Below are 22814 nucleotides of genomic sequence, written 5' to 3'. Positions count from 1 at the left end.
GATTTTCCTGCAGCCTGACTTTTCATGCTGGAGTACTGCTGTACACTTTTTAATCTCTGTCCTAACCAGCGCCCTGGCACCTCTCTGTAGGGCAGAGGATATCTCTGAGAAACCAAAAGATTATCCTTAAACCACATTTTCCTACATGACTTTGACAGAGAGGCTTGTGTGAGTTCTGTGTTGCCCATACTTGTCTGTGCACGCTCACTTATACTGCTCATTATAAGCGTCCCTCCAGTGAAGTCCTCATAGATAATAAAATGTGCTCACTGACGCAGCCAAGTATTAAAACATTATCAGAAATGAGTACATTTGGTTTCATCTCATGATGAAAAGAGAGCAAAGACAAATGAACCGTAATGAAGTTCTTTTTCAACCGTCCAGACAACAACAAACGAGAAGAGCAGTAAATAAAATGCTCGGTAGCACTTTGAAATGGATTAAATCAAAACCAGACGTGTACTGAATGTGACAGGCATGTGTATTTATTTTACAGTAAAGTTCCTCATTAAATAGAGCATATTCAAAGATGAGTCGTGCACTGCATCATACCGTCATAATTATCTTGACAAATACATAATACTTATGGGTCTCTGTGAGCAGAGCCTGAACTGTCATCCAGTGGATTGTGAATATCATAAATCCCACTTTCAGTCAGCTGTAATGTGCGTGCAGAATATTTACAGGGTTGAGATTTGATATCCAGGCTCAGGTTTCGTCACTCAACATAAGCATAGTTTGGGGAGTGACAATGATTCTGACATAATGACCCGTGGACAAAGATCTCCTCGCCTCATCTACATGGAAGAAAGGCATCATGAGTGAAAGAGACGCACTGTAAATGCCTTGTTTTCTTTATAGCCATTTTACATCTCTAAAACTTCTTTAAAAAAAAAAAACTATTCAGTCTAGTATAATCACAAATTTCGCACTGTAAATGAGATGGGCTTCTTTCCAGTGGAGTCTAAAATACATGTACTGTAGTAAAGTAACTGATACTGATTTCAAACAATTCCAGAGAGAGGGACATGTATATTTAATGGAATATTAATATCAAGTACAAGGTCAATTTAAATCCTTTGAAGAACTGAGAGAAGCTCTGAGAATTGACTTGAAACATTTTGAAAAACATCAGGATCGCTATATAGGTACAATGAAATATGTAAAAAGACTTTTTTTTTATATTAAATGTGCAACATGTAAGAATTTGTGTTTAAAACATTTTTTAAAAAATAACTATAGTTATCAACAGATCGGAGGAAATGACAGTCATGACATTATGTCAAAGATGTCATTGCATTGTTGGAGTGAAAATCTGATAGAAAACAACACCAACCCTCTCCTGAAGCTCCGAGCTCTCAGTCCAGACAGAGTTAACTAATATGACTGCTAGCTGAGCGATTAGCTGTGTTTACTAGCCAACGGCATCTACAGTTAGCAGCAGTTAGCGGACTGCTCTGGTGAGTCACCCCCTATTACACCCCCCATGAATTCAACAGTTGGCTAACTCTTACATATCGCATCTTCAACGTTATAAATATCAGCATTTATTTTCTAAACAGTGGAACGTGTGAGACAGCTTACAAAGGCAAGGGGCCGAGAATAGATCTTTGCGGGACCCCTCGAAGAAGCTCGGACCTTTTTTGTCATGTGACTACAAATTTTTCTTATGGCCTGTCAGAAACAGCACTGACTGAACTATCTCATAGGTTTCACCCCATTCAGTATTTTCTTTATACTTCAGGTGAGAGTGATCCTTTAGGTGCCAGGATATAACTGCTTATCCAACAGGTTGGACATCTCCATCCAGGACAGGTCCCACTGCACTTCTGTCATGTCCTGCTTGGTCGCAGGAAGCTCCACTGCTGGTAGATCCTCTTTGGAAGCTGGACAGCAGCTACGGGTGCGAAACATCTGGTGCCTTCACAGAAACACAGTGATCAGTGAAGCATTTGCTCAACAAATTGTTTGACAGTGATTTATCCCAAGAGTCTAATGACAGGTGTTCAGTAGATTCTCTGACTCACCTGTAGTAGAGAATCAGCCAGACAGTTAGAGGAACGAGGAAGAGAAGCCCGCATGAAAGAATGATCCATTTCCAGGAACCTGATAAAGAAAACACAGTCTTTTTTTAATTTGTCAGTGTCAGATAGCTCTTTCCGGATCACTGTGCAGAAGGAAGCACGCATCTACTCATGAACGAGAAGCTAGCTAACAAAGACAGCTAGCCTGACAACTCGACCGGCGAGGATGCCATTAATGTTTACACCCTGCTACGTCACGAGCACGAGCCTCTCATCCTCGTGATAGAGTGTCACTAAAATGGAAAATAACGCCTTCATGAAACTCCTCACAACAAGTTTTGTTGATCTTGAGTAAGTGAGTCATGACTTTCTATAAGGAAACTTTTTTTGGCGCTTTGAGCACTACAGGGCAGAGCCATCTTGTTCCATTATATTCAAAAGGAGACAGATATCTCTATGGCTGATAAATCCAAATTCTGCATCTCACAATAAACAATCTACATTGATAAATATCACAAGGATATGAGTAAAAAGTGTGTATTTTGGGGGGGAACTGTCCCTTCAAACTTCAACTATACACCTAATTAGACAATTAACATTCCCATGACGTGAAAATCGCAGAAGGTATTTGATGGTTTTCCCTCTGCTGTCCTCGGGCTGCTCTGCCAGGAAGCTTCACTTACTGCTAAGAAAGAGACTGCTATCGTACTGATAACCAGCAGGTTCTCAATGAACAGCTCTGGCCGTACGCAGCCTCCGAGAACAAAAAAATTAAAAGACAAGTTTGTTGAATGGCTTATAAACTACTAAACCCTTGTTAAATAATGACTTAACTGTCAGTCTTTGCTCTACCTAGTAATTATTGTTACCATCGGCTAGTTCGTCTGAAACAAGTCAAAGTGTTTTTTTTACAAAATATTTTTACCACTATTTGAGGCTGTGGTCCCGTCTGTGGATGTGATGTTGCCTAAAAGACAATAATTGACATCATTTATTGTTGTTTTATTATTACACTGAGCAGAATGTGAATATCAACAAAAGTAACCAGACAACCGACCTCGGTCCGGTCTCACTGACAACCAGCTCGCCGGACTCTCCGTCTTTCCGTCCCGGGACGCACACCGGTACAAGCCTTCATCCTCCGGTGACACATTCTCTATAGTCAACTTTATTACTCTGTCTGAAGATGAAGAGTTGTAAGTGACGATTTCCGTTCCGTTTTTATAGAAGGTTGTTTGATTAGGGTTGCCTGCCCAGTGCTGACAATACAAGACCACTTTGTCGCCCTCACGCACAGAGACGGCAGGAGTCTTTAGGATGATGGAACCATCTGTGGGACGAAGACAAAAGACATGGTTAACAGACGAAATCCTCCTCAATCATTATAATTACATCTGCTTTCAATGGAGTTACTCAAATACATAATTAAACCCCATCTGTGTGATTGTGGATGTGTCGTGGAGCAACATGCTGTCTGTTTAGATCATATTTGCCTTTTTTCCAGTGTCTTTTAATTCCACTGTTACACAAGACTCACAGCTTACTGTGACGTTGACTGCATTGCTGCGGCCCTTGGCGTCCTCGCACCAGTACAGCCCACTGGTCCCACTTCCAGCGGTAAACCAACATGTGTCAGACTTGTCTTTACTAACAGCGCCCCCAAGTGGTGAACAGCGGCCATTGTGGAGGACTCTCTTCCTCACTCGACGGCCCGGAGAGTACTGCCTCAGCATCCAGCCTGAGGAGTTAGTCTGAGACACGGGGCACTGGACGGAGAACTGCTCCCCTCTGAAGAACTGCCTGCTGCTGGGAGTTAGAGTCAGCGAGGGAGGAGGCCGCTCTGGAGGAGGGAGGCGGACAACGAGAAGAAGTCGATCAAAGATAAACTGGTATGTCTGACTGCAGACCTGTGGCTCACATGGTACAATTATCAGTATAAATACATTGTGTATTTATGTGAAATACATTTACAGTTATCAAACTCAACTTAATTGTATAACAGCTTACATATATTGTTTTAAATTAATGGTAAAGTCTGTTTTATGGCGTTGGGGAGGGCAGTCTGTCAAACAGTCCACAACTTTGGCCCAGACTGAAACATCTCAACAGCTAATGGACATTCATGCTCCCCAGAGGATGAATCTCTAATGTGCCTTTTCCCCCGTAGCATAACTAATCTGTCCAGCACCTGGCGAAATACTCAAAAATTGCTTCTCTGGTAATTCCAGCTGGAAAAAAAAAAAAGGTGATCTCCAGGACCAGGAATGTCGCCCCGGGGTTGCGAAGCGAGGGGCCCCATTGACCAAACCCTTCTCCTGAAATCTGCCTTCATTTTTTTACCTCAGCTACACACCTGTAAAATGTTGTGACAGTATCAGGCTGACATACAGACACCTGCTTAAATTCCTCCGTAATGAATCTCCGGTCTCCAGGGTCACATTCTGCTATGATGACAAACACGTTCAGACTCACAAGGTCCGAATATAACAAGCCGACGCTGCTGCGGCTGATAATGAATATAATACTCATACTGTATCCTACAGATCTGTATAGTTACATGTTTGAAAGGAACAGGATTTATTGTATTATTCCTGATATGGAATAGATTAAACTATCATGACTTCAGTGGCCGAATCCAAAGTAATATAGACGTAGCTGCACATGCTGTTTGTGTCACTGCATCAGGAGTCACAACTGAACCATGTGGTCGTGTGTGCACAGGAGAAACCCGATGCCTCACTGCGGAGGTTGTATCCACCGCTGCTCACCTGACACACTGAGCGTGGCCGGCTGGCTGCGGGACACCACAGCGGTGGTGCTGTTCTCCCTACGCTCCGCTTGGCACCAGTAGCTGCCCGCGTCCTCCCTCGTTACAGCCGTGATGGAGTAGCCGTCACCGGAGACCAGGTGCCTGGGGTTCGGGGTCGGAGGGAGGTGCGGTTCGTCCCTGAACCAGCCGTAGCTCCACACAGAACTGGAGTTTGATTCCACTGTGCACTGCAGCAACACGCACTCGCCGAGGTAGATGTTTGACCCGGGAGGCCACACAGACACGCTGACCTTCACAGTCTCTGCAGGAAGACACGGACTCCATTATGGACTGTTGATGTTCACGCTTACACACTGTAGGTGTGTGTTTGTTGTATTTGCGAGTACCTTTAGATGAAGCAACTCTGAGAGCAGATGCAGCTACACCTGAAAAACAGAGAAATGACTTCACTCAAACACACACACACACACACACACTTCTCCTTAGGTCCTCGTACACGACCATGGCTTGTTCCTGCCTCTTCGGTGACATTTTGGGTACAGTGTGTGTGGTGTACAGTCTGCTCTGCCAGTCAGCGGGCAATGTATTAACACGAACTCCACGGGCAGCTCAGATGGTTTGTTCCCACATGGCTTCACGCCAGATAGTCAGTTACAGTCCGCTGCTGATTTCAGATTACATAACCCGACCAAGACAATATAAAAAATAATAAAAAATCAGAAAAGGTTCATCTGTGCAGGCAGATTTATTACCTCCAACACCAGCAAACTTGTGTCTCTGAGACGTAATAAACAATCTCCAATTCTGCTGAGACACTGCGATGAAGACACATCCGAGCCTCACACACACACACACACACACACACACACACACACACACTCGTAGTCACCGTGCTGCCACACAGTGTGACAGAGAGGAGAGCTTCCTGTTCCTTAATGAGACTGTTTAGACGGTTATCATCCCCATGGGAACAGGAGGAATGCAACACACATTTCCAGTATTTTTCCTGTTAGACAACGTACAGTAAAGTAACTCGGTACTCGTACTATTGTCACACAGTCTGGCACATAATTCACGGTCGTTAAGGACGGAACAGGCCACACAACAATTTGGCAGCCGCGTCTAAATCACTTCCATTAGCTCTATTCAGATTCTGGCTGCTGCGCATCATTTTAATTTAGCTTTGTCTGAGACTCCCAGCTGCATGCTAACAGCTCGGTGAAATTTATAACCGAGCGCACAACACACACACACACACACACACACACACACACACACACACACACACTGATATGAAGAAGAGAGAGTCTGCATCAGCACTGTGCTGACAGGTCTACTACGCAGACACTTGGACACTGTTTTGTCCACCAGCAGCAGATTCTGTCTTGATGAAAAACACAGAGATTTCTTCTCAAGTCTTCCCAGCAGAGGCAGACTAGTTTTTTTTTTTAAATAGAGAGGCAGGTATGTCTGTGAATCAGTCAAGGTTTCATCTGTGATACTCACCCAGCAGTGAGGAGATAAGGACGATGTTCATTCTGTCAAATGTCCAAAAAATTTAAGATGTGCAGCTCCAGTGAGAGAGAGACAGTGACAATGATATATAATAAGTTCTACTGTTTTAAAAAATAATGTATTTTGCAGAAATCCATTGTTGCATTCCACAGACCTTTTTTTTTTTTTTTTTAGAAGCTATGAAGCAGAGAATAATACCATCTCTTAGCAGGAGTCTGAAGTGACTATCACAGTAAACCACGGACAGAGATGGTCATCTTGGTGGAGACATTTCCTTCCTCTGTCAACAAGTTAACAGGCGGAGCCATCAGACAGCAGAGAGGCAGAGAGGTAAAGATCCCAAAACACAATACAACAAGCAGCTTTACAGCTTCAGGATCTTATCTTTTTGTCACACGTATACTCTATATATACGAACCAGATGTGCTGCAAATGTGAAAGAAGACTTTTCACATCCTTCTTTATATTTTGTCAGTGAATGATTATGCTGACATCAGTTTCTGCGTATCACAGTTCAGGTTGTTTGTTGTGTTTTGTGACGGGTTGTTTGTTCTATTTGTGTCCCACAGTTACTTTCTGCTGATGCTGATACTGACGCTGATGCTTGTTTTCTCTTTGGGGAGCTTTTCATTGTGTTCAGCTTAATCCAATCAGTTACAATCAGATAAAATTAATGTAAATCAAATGAGGGGAATGATACAGTAAACCCCCTGGGTTATTTATTTATTTATTTTTCTTTTGGAAGGAATGATGCTGACGTGGCTTTTATGGATGGCAGTGTTCAGTCAGTCCGTCCACCTCGACCAAAGGGACTGAAACATCTCAACAACTACTGAATAGATTACCATAAAGATGAGTGCAGAAGTTGGTGGTTCCCAGAGGATGTGTCCCAGTTACTTTCACAATGAGGTCCATACTGATGGTTCCGAGTAGACATCGGGATGACTTGTCAAATGTCAGACAGTCCAGGATGATTTGTAATAACTCTCAAGCATTAGCAAACGTTAGATAGTGCGTGCATTGTAATTGAGTCATCCGCTGTCTGTTTCAATGCATTCACTTTCACTAGCCTTCATTTAAACACACTGCTCTGCTCCCGCGTCAAACGGACGTCTACCAGGTCAGGAATGACAACTTGTCGACAGCTCCTGGTTTGCGTCGCGAGTACCTCCACCTCGAGAGCGACAGGGGAATTATGTTCCGTCATTAATGCTGGTGTCAGGGGAAATGGACGGGGAGAAAGTGAGGTGTCAGGAAAAATTAACCAACTCTTACTCCGTCTGACCTCGAGGTAATCCGCCTTATCTGCCAACAGGTGTTAATCGGTGATGGAGGAATTCTTAATGTTAAGCGTCATTATGAGACCGACCTCGAACTGCACGACCAATTCATAGGCTTCTCTGTGTGACGACAAATACTTGGCTGTCGTTATCCATAGAGTAAATTAAAGTAGGCGATCAATACTTCTCCCACTGACGGGCAAGTTTACCTTCCTGTTTTGTAGCAGTAGACCAGACTACGCTCAGAAGATGTTAAAACCTATTTTAAAAAGTCTTGAATCTGTAACGTTCTGAGTGAGACACGTTGTTTTTTTGTGTGTGGAAGTTGCAAAAGAGTGAGACATCTTGCTTCTCACTCAGTATCCAACAGGCAGTGGTTACTTTTTGATGTCTTTCACTTCAGTCTCTCTTTCAAACTCGAGTGCTGCTCAAACAGAGATGGGTGGAAATGCACTAAAAAGCCAGTGGCCTGTGAAATCAGCGTGTCCACCCTGGTGTTTTGTGTTCGGAACAGCTGATCTGGAGCTCATAAACACCCATCACTAACATTAAATACTGCTGAGTCATTTGACAAAGGTGTAAGTGGCGATTGTACCTGTCCTCCTGTAAAGACAAAAGCCAGATTTTAGCAGGGTTTTTTCTGTCCTGTGTGGAAGACAGTGAACATGGTGAACATCGCACCTGGCAGCTGAAAATTGAGTTGATTTGTATCTGTTTATCGAACATATCTGCTTTTGTAAATAACCAGACAAAAACACACTTATATTAGCATTCATTTCTGTCGCCATTAGGCAGAGCAGATGGTCAAACTGAGCCAGACAGCAGCTACACAAGACAAGAGCCACAGACAAACATGATCCTGTCCTGTACCTGGCTGGCTCGGTTTTTGCCATCCAGGTCACTGATTAGCTGCTCAGACGGCTTATAACATGTCTGCAAATTCCACTTAAGTTTTTTTTTTTACCGGTGGCGTCTTTTCTCCTCAGCACCACTAACAACAGCCCCTGACATCTGGTGCAGGTTCGTTTTTCACTGAGACTTTTGTTCCCCTGCTGGTGCTCAGACATGAACGAAAAAACTGCTTTTCTGTGAGCAATACTTTCAAACAAAAGCACACACAGGCATTCATCTGAACTACAAAATGGACGACAGAGTGTGGCTGCAGCTCGGCTGTCCACTCCTGTTTTACTTATCTTTTTTTTTTTTTTTTTTATGCACTGCATTTACAAGCCCCGGAATTGATAATCAATACCTTACGAGGCAGAATGTTTATTAAAAGAAAATAGTGCGTCGGTGTAAAACTGCATCAGTCTGCTGCTGCTGCTGGGTTTCGCTGCTCTGTTAACTTTTCCTGCGCTTTCACAGGTAACCACAGCTGCCTCATTATCCCTGAGTGATCCCCGCCTCCTCCTCCTCATCATCCCTCCCTCCACCTCTCCGCCCCTCCCTCCACCTCCCGTCGCTCCCACATCATCCAGCCTCCCAGCATCCACAGGGTTTCTTCCAGGAAGCGAGTCGGGCAGTCGGATGCCCTACTGGAATGCCTGGGAGAGAGACCATCCTTATTGTCCATCTCTGAGAGAGAGCGAGAGGGAGAGAGAGAGGAGAGAGGAGAGAGGGGACAGCCAGTGGGGAGGAGGTGGAGGAGAGCAGGAGGAGGAGGAGGAGGAGGAGGAGGGGTGGCGATAGGAGAGAGGAACAGACATGGCTTCTAAAGAGATCACTGCCTCTGGTTTCGTAAGTGTGAGCAAGGATATCACAGGTGGGTAAAGGCTGGTTATTTTTCTTGCTCAGTGTGTGAGTGCGTGTGCGTGCGTGCGTGTGTGTGTGTGTGTGTGTGTGTGTGTGTGTGTGTGTGTGTGTGTGTGTGTGTGTTGTTGCGGGTTGTAGCCGCGGTCAACTCCCGGCGTGTCTGCTGTTCATGCTCGGGATGCTTTTTCCCCTCCGCGCGTCTGGCGGAGGCTGCGACCGAACAGACGCATTGGATGGACAGTCAGGAGCTGCTGCACCTTTCCGTTTTCCTCCTGAACCCCCCCTCTCTTTTTTTTTTTCCTCAGCGCGTGTGAATGAGTGGATGTGCAGATGAATTATTCACAGTGCAGGGGAAATTTACCTTGCTTGGAAATTTGCCCCTTGGGGCGGATCAGGTGATAATAAACCCCCCCCCCCAGCCTTAGGCCAGAGAAGAAAAGGGGCGTTGTGGAAATAAACGGTGTGTGTGTGTGTACTCGTGGGGCTGATAGCGTTTTGTTCACCAACACACACACTATTCCAGCGTGTGTGTGTGTGTGTGTGTGTGTGTGTGTGTGTCCCTGCCCACCCCACCCTCTCTAAACCTCAACCTTTGACTGTTTTCTCTTTGTTTTTTGTGTTGTTTTTTTTTTTTCCCTGCATGCTCGAGCGCTACAGTGTTGGTGCGCGCGTGTGTGTGCACGTGCCAGTGTGCAAAAAAAAAAAAAAATGTAAAAAAAGAAGAAGAAAAGGAAAGTGGGACTGATAACCGCAGATGTTCGCCGGCTCCTGCCAACAACAACAACAATAACAACAACAGATACATGCATACGGCCACGCAGACCCACGAATGAACGCGCTCGTATTTAAATCCGTCGTGTTTCTCTCGAGCAGCTCACACATGTCAAAGTCACAGCTCGCGCGCAGCCTTTGGTTCTGCACGCGCGCAAACACCACGCGCTCCACAAATGCTCAGGGTATCCGGGACTCTGCCGCTGTGTTAATTACTCCTAATGGCTCTATTAGGCGCACTGTGATGATTAATCCAGTGGAATCCCTGCCTCCACACTCAGTCACCTGCCGGGAGGGCTGCGCCGCCTCCATCCTGCAACTGGCTGACAGGTGGATCACCAAGCGTCACCGTGGCCCTGCACAAGGTCAGCCTGAGTGAGACTTCAGTCCCACCCTGGATGGACTTGTTATGATCAGTGGTTCCCTCTCTGGCTCTCAGAGATCTCCTCCTCATACAGAAAACTGGCGGCGATTTGTTTTCAGAGGAGCATATGTGTGTGTTTTGAGGCTTGGAAAGTGAAGCCCAGTGTTTTCTTTCCAACACAGACTCCACTGCTGTGTACTTTTAAATAGAAGTGGAAGAAATCCTTCTCAGAGTTGAAAGGCACATGTAGAAAATACTCAGATCCACCACTTGAAGCGTTTTCACCAAAATGCTTCGTAAGAGTCAAAAATGTAATTATTTAGAAGCACAGTGGAGCGTGTCAGTTTCATAATGTTACATATGATTAATATAGAAGATGCAGTAATGTGTATGCAGCACTTTAATGTTGCAGCTACTTTCTACGCAGTTATATTGTTTGTTCTATAATTCATTAGATTTTATTAAAGCAACACTTTCTAACTTTGACACAACTCATTGTTGGCTCTCGTTCCATCCATCCCTCCATCATCTGTGACCACTGATCTTTTGCAGAGACAGTGTTGGGAAAGTTCACTCTCTACATGAACCAGTTCAAAGTTCAGTTCACAAATTTTAAAATGAACTAGTTCATTGCTCTTTTTTTTCATGATGTTGCTGTGAGCTATTATTTTTCTAAATAATTGCCACAGCCCATATAGAAGCGCAGACAGCAATTATGTTATCAGTTTTATCACTGAAGCTGCAGCTTTCTGACAGTATACTGCAGAACCAGGTTGTCCAGGTGCAACTGGGAGATGAAGACAGTGGAGCTGCAACTCTGCGTCGTTAATGTGATCTGTGTGGTAGACGATCTGTTTTGGCTCGCCGTTGCTGTGTCTTTTGATTTTTTTTATTCACTCGCACATACCTTGAAAGGCTCGCCGGGTGCTTTACTTCAATGTGCTGTTTCAGGTTTGCTGTTGACGTTGTTGATGTACGGAGTTGCGTCTTGAGACCCGGTGGGCAAAGTCTACACAAAAAGGTCAGATTTCCCACCTGGATCATCACTGACCTTTTCATAAAATAGTTTTAAGCAATCATACGTAGATGCTGTATTAACGGTGGAGGCTGAGTCTGAGGTAGTGCTGCTGCCTTCATTTGTTTTTCTCTTCATGCTTCGCATGTTGATGATGCATTTGGCGGTGTTGCCAGATTGGGTGTTTTTTCCGCTACATATTAAGGCCTGTTTACGGTGTGTTTTTAGCTGGTTTTCACCTGGAAGGCTTGATGAAAATCTGGCACTCTCTTGAGCGAAGTTAAATGGTGAGAGAGCGCCGTTTACAAACGCCAGAATGAACGCGTTCGCAATAACGTTCATCGGGCAGAATACAGTACGTTCAGTTCACGTTCACCCAAAATATGAATAAGTTCACTGAACGTGTTCAGGCACAACACTGTGCAGGGGCTGGTGTTGATCCAAGCTAACACTGGGCGAGTGGTGGGGTACGCCACTGTCACACCCAGGTTGTCAAATACCAATCAAGATCAAGTAGCAAATTGGATCAAAGTGTTGATATATGACAATGTCGGACTGAGACTCAACGATCAACCATCTTTCTCCAGAATGGCTTTAAAAGTTGCATCGTGCTGCTTTAACTGATCATCCTGTCAAGTAAAGCAACAAAAAAGGACGACATTTCTCTGGAGTAGAAGTGGAAGAGAGTGTGAAATAGAGGAATTCAAGTTGAGTGTAAGTGTATCAGCTGAGTAAATAAACCACATTCCACCACCTTAAAGTTCACAGAGACGTACGCGGACACTTGCTGCTCCATAAAGAGAAAAAAACCTCCACCATCTGCTACGACTGTATCAACTCCCTGCTGCCAAATCCCCACCGTCCCAGCTTTAGTATCGATTTGCTCATAAAGTCGTCAGTCGGATGCCGCGCGGCCGCTGTAATGGAATGAAGAGGATGAATCATGTGATCCCCGCCGGCGACTGTATGTTTCTTTGATAGCGTCGATGGCGTGCGCTCCTCGACCCCTGTGAGTAAGACGCCTCCTCTGGCGCAGAAGGCAGCGTGATTTTTTTTTTTTTTTTTACGTGCTGGATGCATGTCAGGGGTCGCAGCGCTGACGGTGATGCTGTTCGACAGGAACACTTCTCGGTGAATCACAGACACCGATGCTCGCATGTGTCATGTTGCTCTTGTGAGGTGGAGAAAAACGACACGGGAGCATATTGTGGAGCGCTTTTTGCTGATGCCACTCGTTAGACGAGCCTCGCCGATAGCATGATGAGCGCTCAGTGAGCAATAAAGAAGAAAATGATCGGTATGTAGTCGATACGTGATTAATCCAGGCAACCTCCCAACAAATGCTGTCATGGTTTAAAGTAGCTTATTCATCATCATCATCGTCGGGATACAGACTCAGACTTCATGTGATTAATTTGTCCTCTGAAAATGCCACCAAAGGTAAATGACAAGCCTGATAAATCGCTCGGTAATTAGATGAAGGCTTGAATACAGGACCTGAACACCCAAAGGTCAGGGTGGTTTAGTTTGATCTTTTTTGGGCTCATTTGATTGTGGTTCTGTTTTTATCTTAAAGGTCCAATAAAATGCTCTTTTTCAGGTTCATGTTTGTATGTGTCTGCTACAGAATGGTTACTAAAAGGCCCAGTCTGCTCTGATTGGTCCGCTGTCACAGGCCTGAGCAGACCTACTGTGTTTTCTGTATTTTTATGCGACCGTGCTGAGGGAGGTGACTGTATTTAACTGTAAAATGCTGTCAGAGTTTCAGCACTTCGTCTCGATTTACAATTAAAAAGAGATACAGAAGTCTCCTGTTTAAAATAAAGATTATGTTAATGCGTTTATTGATAATTGATTGTAGTAAGATGACGTGTAATAAGGCAATAGAGGGATGAGGAACGATACAGGCGAAGATATGATCGGTCTCATTGGCTGCTCTTGTGTTGGCAGTGATTTTTAAACGTGTCTGTGCTCTCCCTGATTTAGTATGAAAATTAACTTACAAAGATGGAAACAAAAAGGTGATCTACAATAAACATCACATCCCCTTTTCTAGTCTTGTCAAACTATCGTTATTGTTGTATGGTTAATGCTGACCGTGTAGACTTCTCGAATCGATCCAGACACGCTGCACGTGCAAAAAATAAACGCAGACATGATTTTCACCGTGATAAATTTACCTGAGTTTTTCGATCTCTACGAGTTGATCGCTGAAATCACTGAAGCCGCCGTCTGTCAGGAACACAAACAGTGCGCTCTGAAAGATGCTCTTCAGTAATGTTCTTTTTTATTATTATTATTATTATTATTATTATTATTAAGCGTGGCGAAAACAAATCAAAAATGCTGGTTTGCTGAAAGAGTGTTTGCGCTTTTAATTTTTTTATCCATAACATTTTACTCAGTGCGTTGACGTGACACTCAAGAAAACCGAATTACTGCGTTAGTTTGACTATGATCGGATTTTTAAGATGCATGTATACACCTTAGTCTGACTAAAAACGGACCGGATCGGATTTCTCATAGTTGTGTTAAAACACCTAGATTGTTCGATTGATTGTAGAAGGACGGCGGCGTCTTTCCTCCGAAATCACCGCAAGCAAGAGCGCCGTTGTGCATCTAGTTTGTGTGATGATCATGTACACCATATATGAAATTAACAGAGATGTAGCTTCGTCTTGTCTGTACACCATCTTTCTTGAATGCCGAGGCAGAGCTCGTTGTTGCTGGTGAAGTAAAGAGGTCAGCCGGAAGTGGCTCTATTACCACTGGTTGAAATGGGTACAGCGCCACCTATCGTACTGGGATATGACATGCTTCGGCCAATAATTAGATTTTCTCACCGGCACGTATACTCGGACAATTGCAGTTGTCTGATTGAGTAGCATAGTCGAACTACAGCTGTAATCCGACCGAGATGTGCATGTAAATGTACTGACTGTCTCCATGTTCTTTTCACAGAGAGCATCAAGAAGATTGTCGACAAGTCATCCATCAAGTTCATCCATGGCATCAAGGTTGACACCAAAAGTGGCAAAACAGAGGACAGAGTGCTGGTGAGTTGCTGCTCTCCGTCTGTTCGCTGAGGGTTTTGGTTGTTTTTTTTTTTTTTAAAATGGGCCTCCGTGCTCCGGTAACACTGAGCTGCTGATGTACAAGAACACCTCAGTCCTGCGGCCTAAGCACTCTGACGCATGCATCATGTATGTGCAGCACCCTTCATATTAACTCCCGCTGCAGTGTTCGCGGATCTGTGACAGCAGAAGCTCCCGGTGATTAAACAGCGGAGCATCCAGCCTCCGAGGTCACTCGCTAACTGCTTCCTAACTGCTGGCCTTCATCTGTGGCTGCTGTTGGCAGGATGAATGTGGGTAGACGGTATCTAAGGGCTCGTCTGTGTGCGCGAGCCCCGACTGTGGAGGCAGTGGGGGGGCCGAGCAGCTCGCAGCCTTTGATTCTGGGGTGCTTTCATCAGAGAATATGGGGCAGAGATGTGAAATCTCTATTAGGGTGAGTGGAGCTCAGCCAGCTATCTGGTTGAAATCTGGGGCAATCAGCTCTGGAGGTGTGGACCAGAACTGCGACTGGACCCTGTTGTGTTTGCGGATTGTAAAGCACACAGTCCAGAGAAGGTTTTATTGATTGATCTCTCCTTTAAGTGCAGCAACTAAACCATATGTGTGCGCAAGCAAGCTCTCGTATGATTCCCAGTCCGACCGCAGTGAAGTCAGTGTATTTTTGATACTGTTTAAAACACTAGTGAGTCCCGTTGCCCCTCCCGAAGTCCCCGGTGATCCAATGAGCTTTCATCCCCGGCCGAGCGAGCTTGGTCCTGGCAGAGCAGTGCCTCCACTCAATGGATGCTTTAATGATTCGTCGTGCAGCGAGGACGGGCGGTTAGAGGAGCTTCTGCATGTACAGCCTTTGATATCGTGGCACTTTGATATGTCTATCTGCCAGAAACATCTTTCCAATAATCTCTTTCCAATCCGTGTCTCATTTTACTGCTTCCTCTTTCAAAAAAAAAAAAAAGAAAGGGAAAAAAAAGCTGAACTGGAAAGCTAGAGTCGTCGCTTCTGCTGGGCGCGCGCAGAAGACTAGAAAATAGATTGGAGTTTGATCAAATGCGCCTGTGATTGGATTTTTTTTTTTTAGGGGAATGCAGAGCTTGAAAAGTGTTAAGTTTTCTCAGAGAGGTTGGGAGTGAGAGGGGGTTGAGGCTTCTTTAAGGTCGTAATCGGTCGTTCTGCTCCGTCGCTGCAGGTCAGGCGAGTTTATCCTCCTCACCCGAAGTGTCGAACAAGAGCAGACCAAGAGTACCTGTCCTGTAGCAGCTCCCTTTCATAATTACACTCCACAATAAGCCTGGTGTGTGTCTGTATGTGTGTGTGTGTGTGTGTGTGTGTGTGTGTGGTCTCTCTCTGATGTGGAATAACTTGATACCAGATCTCTCTCCTCCTGCTGCATCAGCATGATTCACTCCTGTTTACTCGCTCTTAACTACCATCCGTAACCCCGACTCATCACGGTAATGCGATACAGTCTGGCCTTTTTAATCAGCTCCTTCAAACACGCATGTCCTCTCCTCTCTCTCCTCTCCTCTCCTCTCCTCTCCTCCTCTGCTCTCTCTCCTCTCCTCTCCTCTCCTCTCCTCCTCTCCTCTCTCTCCTCTCCTCTCCTCTCCTCCTCTGCTCTCTCTCCTCTCCTCTCCTCTCCTCTCCTCCTCTCCTCTCCTCTCCTCTCCTCTCCTCTCCTCCTCTCCTCTCTCTCCTCTCCTCTCCTCTCCTCTCCTCTCCTCTCTCTCCTCTCCTCTCTCTCCTCTCTCTCCTCTCCTCTCCTCCTCTGCTCTCTCTCCTCTCTCCATCTCACGCGCACATTTTGAGTGACCACATTTCAGACACCTCACTCGCCGCGTGGGCGTGAGAGGCTGCCAGTGCGCCGTTCTGACGGGTCCGTGTCAAGCTCCTCTCTCCGGAAAAAGGAAAAAAAAAAAGACACACAATGTCGGAGCGGGAGAGTTGTAATTTAATTACGTCTTTTTCATCGGGGGGAGAGGAGGAAGAGGATGGGGGGGGGGCACGATGTTTGTCCTGAGGGAGTGTTTTAGCAGGGGCCATCAGAGAGAACGGAGTAAATGATTGGGAGCGACGGAGCAGAAGAAGAGAAAGAAAAAGAGCAGAGGGCAGTACTCAGGGGCTGGTGCAGAGCAGCCAAATGCCAGAGAATCACCACTCGCTTTGTTTGCCTTGACGATGAGAGACACTGACTTTTTTGGGGTGTGTTTGCTACAGCAAAACAAAAAAAAAACAAAAAAAAACAAAAGAGGGATGAACCAGAATCGGGGGGGGGGGGGGGGGGGGGGGGGCGATGCGATGGGATGAGATTCATCAAACAGCTGCAAGACACAAATGTTGTCGAGAAAATAAGTAGGTGCAGATGCAGAAGTGCTGCGTGTGCTCGCCCGGACTGGAGATGATGCACAAATAAGATCCACCCCCTCCCCGTTTGCCTTCAGATTGCCGGTCACGTCGGGACTTTTTCGTCAACTTCGCATCGCGCTGAAATGATCCCACGCACTTTTAGAGTGCAGACGGCAAATTAGCCGAGGTAGTAAATTAATGCTAAATTGGCAACCTCACCCAGCATGACTGGAATCTCTGCCTCGTGACTCAAAATGTGGAGAAAACATAAACTGCTGCTGAAAAATGTCCAGTTTGTTCCTCTAAAGCTCTCTGTGGAGATGCCGAATGATTAGAAAGTGACTGACTGCTGAGCCCAGAGCCACGCTGTGTGTCTCAAATTGAATATATTAGCCTCTTTCATTTTTTTTTTTTGCCCGCAGCAGACGTTAATGAAGTTATATTTGTTAGAATGTGATTAAAAACCGTCGGCGTGTCATCATTTCTCAGCCAGTATCGCAGGAAGTTAATCTATTAATGTTAGACAACGTGTCTCCGACACAGAGGGCTTTTAGCCGGATCGATACATGAATATACAGACGACTCATTTCCCTCTCATCATTACCATGGAAACTCCCGGGTCCGTTCTCTCCCTGTGGGGTTGTGACTGTGCACTGAACTTTCCCGTTAATCCTGACTCAATTTGCTCCCTGTTTTTTCTTTTTTTTTTCTTTTCAGGTCCTCACAACATGGCGTCTTTATTTCCTGGCGCCAAAGATTCCCGCCAAGGTACTTTTCACCTCTCTCTCTCTCTCTCTCTCTCTCCCTCTCTTGCTCCTGTACAGTACGAAGCTTTTTTAAAATTCCCAACGCCTGCTGAAATCTTTGCTTTGTCGATTCAAATCTGTGAAAACAGGTAGAAACCACCTTCAACTTCCTGGAGATTCGGGCCTTGAATTCCCAACCGGATCACCAGGTGAATTTTGAAAAACATTAACGCTGACCTCTGTGCGCACTCCGCTCCACTTTTTCTTTTTTTTTTTTTTACAGCTAATTGTTTGTCTTCACAGTTGTGTAATAGAGCGGTTACATCACTTCGGCCTTCGAGGAATGACAAAACGCATTTGGAGCATTTATAGACAGAACCGCAGTGACAGTCATTGCTCTCTTAATTATTTTTTGTCTTCTGGCAACGAGAAAGAGCTGCTCAGGGACCGTGTGGAAATGATCAGATTCATCAGAGAACAGAGAGTTTGTGTTTTTGTTTTGCTGAAGAGAAGGTAGTCAGGATTTTTCGAGGGAGCACAGGGGAATCATTTTAATGTTTACCCACCCTTATTTATATATAACTGTAAAAAGAATACTCAATACAATAAAAACAATATAACTAGTTGTGATAATATCTTAGCACTAGTTATAACGGTTAAAAAAAACATTGATAAACACTTAAAATGGCCTTATCAGCTTAACGACATTATAATGTCTTATTAACAATTTATTGAACATTTTTATGCTGCTCGTAAATTACAAGTAGGGAAGTTAACGGACAAGTTCACCTCAAAAACGAAAATTCAGTCCTTTTCTACTCACAGAAAGTTTGGTGAACTTTCATTATTGACCAAACATTTCTGGAGCTTCACAACAAGACAGCGTTGCAGCATTCTCCTAAACAGCTGAAGTAGATGGAGGCTCATTATAAAATGAAAGAAACATCCTCAGAAGAAAGAAACAAAACATGAAGTGGCTCCTCACAGCTCGTCCGAAGTAATCCAAGTCTTCAGAAGCCTGAGATCCCACATTGATTTTAAAAGTAAAAAGACATTTTTTACATCCTTGACGGGCAGTCGAGCCTGTTCGAACGCAGGTTTTAATTGCGTTTCATAATTTTTTTCCTCTTTTTATTGATATTTTCTAAGTCTGAGGGGTGGAGATGTTGCGGTATGGTTTTCTTCAGCCCCCCCCTATAATTTTCACCTACGGTTTCATTTTCTGCGCAGGTCATTATCGACACCGACAAGTCCAGCTACTCCCTGAGGTTTGAGTCCCGCGAGCACCTCAATCATGTGGTCAGCCATATTAATTTCGCTCTGTCTCGAATATTCAACAACTCCATCTTTGCGTAAGTCTCACTTTTTTTTCTCACAGAATTCTGAATAATCTGTGCAGTGGTAGATGATCAGAAAGCTGAAAGAAGAATGACCTTTTTCTATTTTTTTATTATTTTTTTTATCCACTAAAATCTAAAGATAGATGGTTCCTAACGGTGTCTGTGTGTCTTTAATCTTTGCAGCCCGTCCATCTGTCATTCAGACAGTGACCTTTCTGAAGGCAGCAGGAAGTATTCGCCCAGCTCGGAGACTTCAGTGGAAACACAGAGGGCCTGTGGTAAAAGAGACATTATCATCAAACACGGGACTTTGCACACATTAGTACACACACACGCACAGTTAGAGGCACGTGCACACAAATTGGCAGACTCAAGAGGAAGTTGGCTCGCGCGCTCCACAAATGCTCCCCCCAGATGTTCTTTCTAAAGTGCTCTGTCACCCAAATAAAAGATTGATAATTTGGACAAATGTTTTCTGCGCGCACTCTCCTCCGCTCGCCCTCCTGTTATCGCCGAAGGAAGCAGCTGTTCAGCATCGACTCATTCATTCTTTTTCTCTCTCTCTCTCTTGCTTTTTTTTTTTTTTTTTTTGTCCTCCCGCCGCCCGCCTGCGTCTCTCAGGAGGCTTCTCAGAGACGTACTCGGCTCTGTGCGACTATAATGGCATCAGCTGCAAGGAGGAAGTGCAGTGGGTAAGAGCTGTGGGACTGTGCCTGTGTCGCTGTGAGTGCCTTTGAGTGTTATGTACAGCACTGTGCACAGAATGAAGGGGGGGGGGGCGTCGTCATATATTGCAGCAAACAGGCTCATGGGTAATGTTGCTCCCTAGGACGTGGACACCATCTATCACTCCCAGGACAACCGCGAGTTTAACCTGCTGGACTTCAGCCACCTGGAGAGCAGGTGAGGGACGAAGAGCGGTCAAACGCTATTACCTCCGATTTACAGCACCTCGTTTACCTTTTTTTTTTTTTTTTTCCAGGGATTTGGCGGTGATTGTGGCGTCAATGGCGTACAACACCTGGTTCACCAAGCTGTACTGCAAAGACCTGCGCATTGTAAGTACAAAAACCGCCTCTGGTTTCACTTTGCCGTCAGCGCAGGTGAAATGTTTATGTGTTTCGCTTTCTCCTTCAGGGGTCAGAGGTCACCGAGCAGGTCCTGCACACTGTCAGCAAATCGTCCAGCCTGGAGGAGATCACTCTGGAGAACGCGGGATTAAAATCGTGAGTTTTGGTCCCTTCTTGTCGTCCGTTCAGTCGTCTATAAACTCTGTTCCGAGGACTACGCAGCCCGTGAAAACACTTGTATCATCTTGTCTGTGGCTCTAAAGGGAGCTTTTTTAAAAGTCTGAATCATCATCCAGTGGAGGATCTAACATTTTCAGAGCTTGTCCTATTCAAGGGATTAAAAGTCAGGTTATTTCAGCCTCTGCTGCACACAGTCTGACAATTCAGTCTCGCCACTGCGATTCTTAATGGAAGTGCAATGCCAAATCTCCGCAGTGCTCCTTTTTAAATGCTTATCTGTATTTACAACGCTTGTTTTTTGTTTTCTTGCGCATGAAACTGTGGCCTCGCTTTACAGAGACTTTCCACAGAAGATGTCGGCTGCTCTGTCTGAGAACCCTGCTTCTGTCATCCACTCGCTCAACCTGGCCCACAACTCACTCGACAACCAAGGTACACCGAGGTTACATTTCTCACTGTGGCTGCTTTCAACCTGAAGTTCAGCTCCGGCGAAAGAACTTCAAGGGGCAGTTCACTTCAGAACCAAATGTTTATTTTCCTGATGTCTGCACAAGATGTCTGCCTCGTGCATTTATTCACAGACGAGGCGCGGGGTAACCTTCTCGCCTTCTCTTCAGTGGGATGGAACTGGGACGGCACTCGAATAACTCAGCATCAAGATCAAGATAATCCACAGACTTTGCTGTCAGCAGATTCATGTAGAAGCTATTTTCTTTCTACCAAACTGAACTCGCCAAACGTATCACCAGTCAGACGGAAACATGCACACTTCTTGTGGTCTCAGATTATTTACTTAGCTAGCTTCTTGTCTGTGAAAGAGTTATGGGATGCACAACGCAGACATCTTCAGGGCCAGGATCTCCAAAAGTTGGCTGCTTGCACCAAAACAATCTCGACAGTTTTGTTTTATTTTGAGGTGAACTGTCCCTTTAAAAAAATCCCCATCATATCTGTGAATTGATTGAAAAAAAGCCAAAGATGGCAGAGAATGGAGCTGAGGTGTCTAATGTCTGATTTCTAAGTACCAAATGATTCTGTTATCCCATGTTAACACCTTTTGTATGCACGCTGCAGGTGTGTCCAACTTGATCCAGCAGGTGTGTCGCCTCAGCAAGGGACTTCGTCTCCTCAACCTCTCCAAGACCTCGCTCACCTCCAAAGGTTTGATCTTACCCTTCTCTTCCTTCTCCTCTCTCATCCATTCCAGTTCAGTACTGTCAACAAAGAGTGAGCAGAGACGTTTTTTTTGCAGAATTTCCTTCCAGTGCAGTGGAAATCAGTCAAACGACACCCACAGCAGTTTTTTTCTTATAAAACTGCGTCTGATTGAGCAGACTCTTAGAGTTTGTGTTAGATTATAGTTAGAGGGATATAAAACCTCCAAAGCCCAGGATAATTCTCCCTCCTGAAGAGCTTTGTTTCATGCTACGAATCCATATTGACTTTTAGTCTGATGCCTCGTGCAGCCCTGCAGGCAAGCGCGCCTCCTGTTACCGTCTCGTTTTGTCTCGTACCCGGCGGAGAATTTAAATATTACATTGAAGCAGACGGATACGACACTCTGCCTCTCGTTACATCCACTGATACCTGTCGCTGCAGATGTCTATGAATTATGTAAGCGCAGAAAATGTTTTGAGAGTGTTCTCTGTCTTTTAATATTGTACAACTCCCCACTCCCTCCTCCTCCTCCTCCTCCTCCTCCTTCTCCTCCTCCTGCCCCGACACTCCCTTTTTCCTTTTATCCCTCTCTCTTTCTCTCTCTCTCAGGAGTGGTGTCTCTCTCTCAGGCTCTCTGCTCCAGCGATGAGTACTCCAACTCTCTCCTGCACCTGGACCTGAGCAAGAACCCCGGGGTCCTCTCGGGAGAGGATGCCTCGGTCAGACAGTGCAGAAAAAACCCCATCTGGAAACAAAAACACACACTGCTCCATTTTTACTCCGCTTCATCAGCTTCATATGACTCCTCTCTCTCTCTCTCTCCTGCTCTCTTGTTTCTGTTTTCCAGAACTTGTATCTCTTTTTGTCTCAGCCCAACTGCCTGGTCCATTTGGATCTGTCGGGCACCGACTGCTCCGTCGACTCGGTGGGTGTTTATGTGACGTTTGCGTGCAGCGCTTTGAGGAAAAAGCGCTTCTCTGATTAACCGTCTCCACCCTGTGTCTCATGCAGCTATTTGGGGCTCTTCTGAGGGGGTGCTGCGCTGATCTTTCCCATCTGAACCTTTCCAAAAACTCCTTCTCCCACAGGTTAGTCACATCTTTAAGATTACTTCGCCCTTATTTCACCTGCAAGGCCTCATCCTGCCTCTCGTCATCCCTTCCACTCCTTCTTTTTTTTTTGCCATTATCTCCGTCTCTCACTTAATGGGAAATCAGAAATGAGCTTTGTGGGAGTCACTGGAACAGTGTGTTTCCTCTCTGTGGGTGTGTCCGTTGCCGTTTTAGAAAAAGCAGAACTGGCGGCGCTGCCTGCATAGATAAGACTCATGAATATTTAGGCAGAGCTATCTATCATTTGACCCCGCTCGCTGCCTCCTCTAACACCAAAGCGATACTCACTCTGTTTCT

At 45.2% G+C, this 22814-nt stretch overlaps 2 protein-coding genes across 8 annotated transcripts in view; one reads left to right on the top strand and one right to left on the bottom strand.

Annotated features, from left to right (window-relative positions):
• Positions 1–463: 463 nt before the first annotated feature.
• LOC119028689 lies at positions 464–5325 on the bottom strand. Its single transcript, XM_037114934.1, has 8 exons — positions 5271–5325; positions 4793–5095; positions 4413–4468; positions 3562–3931; positions 3082–3354; positions 2950–2991; positions 2028–2106; positions 464–1921 (listed from the first exon to the last, which is right to left on the bottom strand). Exons 1-8 carry the CDS (start codon positions 5323–5325, stop codon positions 1759–1761), a joined length of 1341 nt encoding a protein of 446 aa, XP_036970829.1. The 3' UTR covers positions 464–1758.
• The window catches only part of LOC119028227 (capping protein, Arp2/3 and myosin-I linker protein 3-like), a 40823-nt gene continuing 21800 nt past the window's right edge, over positions 3792–22814 (top strand). For 3 of the 7 annotated variants that reach the window (XM_037113943.1, XM_037113944.1, XM_037113942.1), the window contains exons 1-15: positions 10089–10477; positions 14453–14547; positions 17629–17679; positions 17807–17866; positions 18888–19009; positions 19181–19275; positions 19619–19689; positions 19827–19900; positions 19980–20055; positions 20135–20223; positions 20585–20679; positions 21322–21408; positions 22015–22124; positions 22253–22330; positions 22417–22493. In XM_037113943.1, coding sequence (XP_036969838.1) covers positions 10171–10477; positions 14453–14547; positions 17629–17679; positions 17807–17866; positions 18888–19009; positions 19181–19275; positions 19619–19689; positions 19827–19900; positions 19980–20055; positions 20135–20223; positions 20585–20679; positions 21322–21408; positions 22015–22124; positions 22253–22330; positions 22417–22493 — 1487 coding nt within the window. In that variant the 5' untranslated portion in view covers positions 10089–10170. Of the gene's footprint in view, positions 3914–6517; positions 6640–8565; positions 9352–10088; positions 10478–14452; positions 14548–17628; positions 17680–17806; positions 17867–18887; positions 19010–19180; positions 19276–19618; positions 19690–19826; positions 19901–19979; positions 20056–20134; positions 20224–20584; positions 20680–21321; positions 21409–22014; positions 22125–22252; positions 22331–22416; positions 22494–22814 lie in introns of those variants that run through there. The other 4 variants (XM_037113945.1, XM_037113948.1, XM_037113947.1 and 1 more) reach the window with 4 other exon arrangements.

The sequence above is a fragment of the Acanthopagrus latus genome, chromosome 11, assembly GCF_904848185.1.
Source record: "Acanthopagrus latus isolate v.2019 chromosome 11, fAcaLat1.1, whole genome shotgun sequence".
Classification (NCBI taxonomy): domain Eukaryota; kingdom Metazoa; phylum Chordata; class Actinopteri; order Spariformes; family Sparidae; genus Acanthopagrus; species Acanthopagrus latus.
The sequence above is the reverse complement of the archived record's forward strand: the minus strand, read 5'-3'. Positions and strand labels throughout refer to the sequence as shown.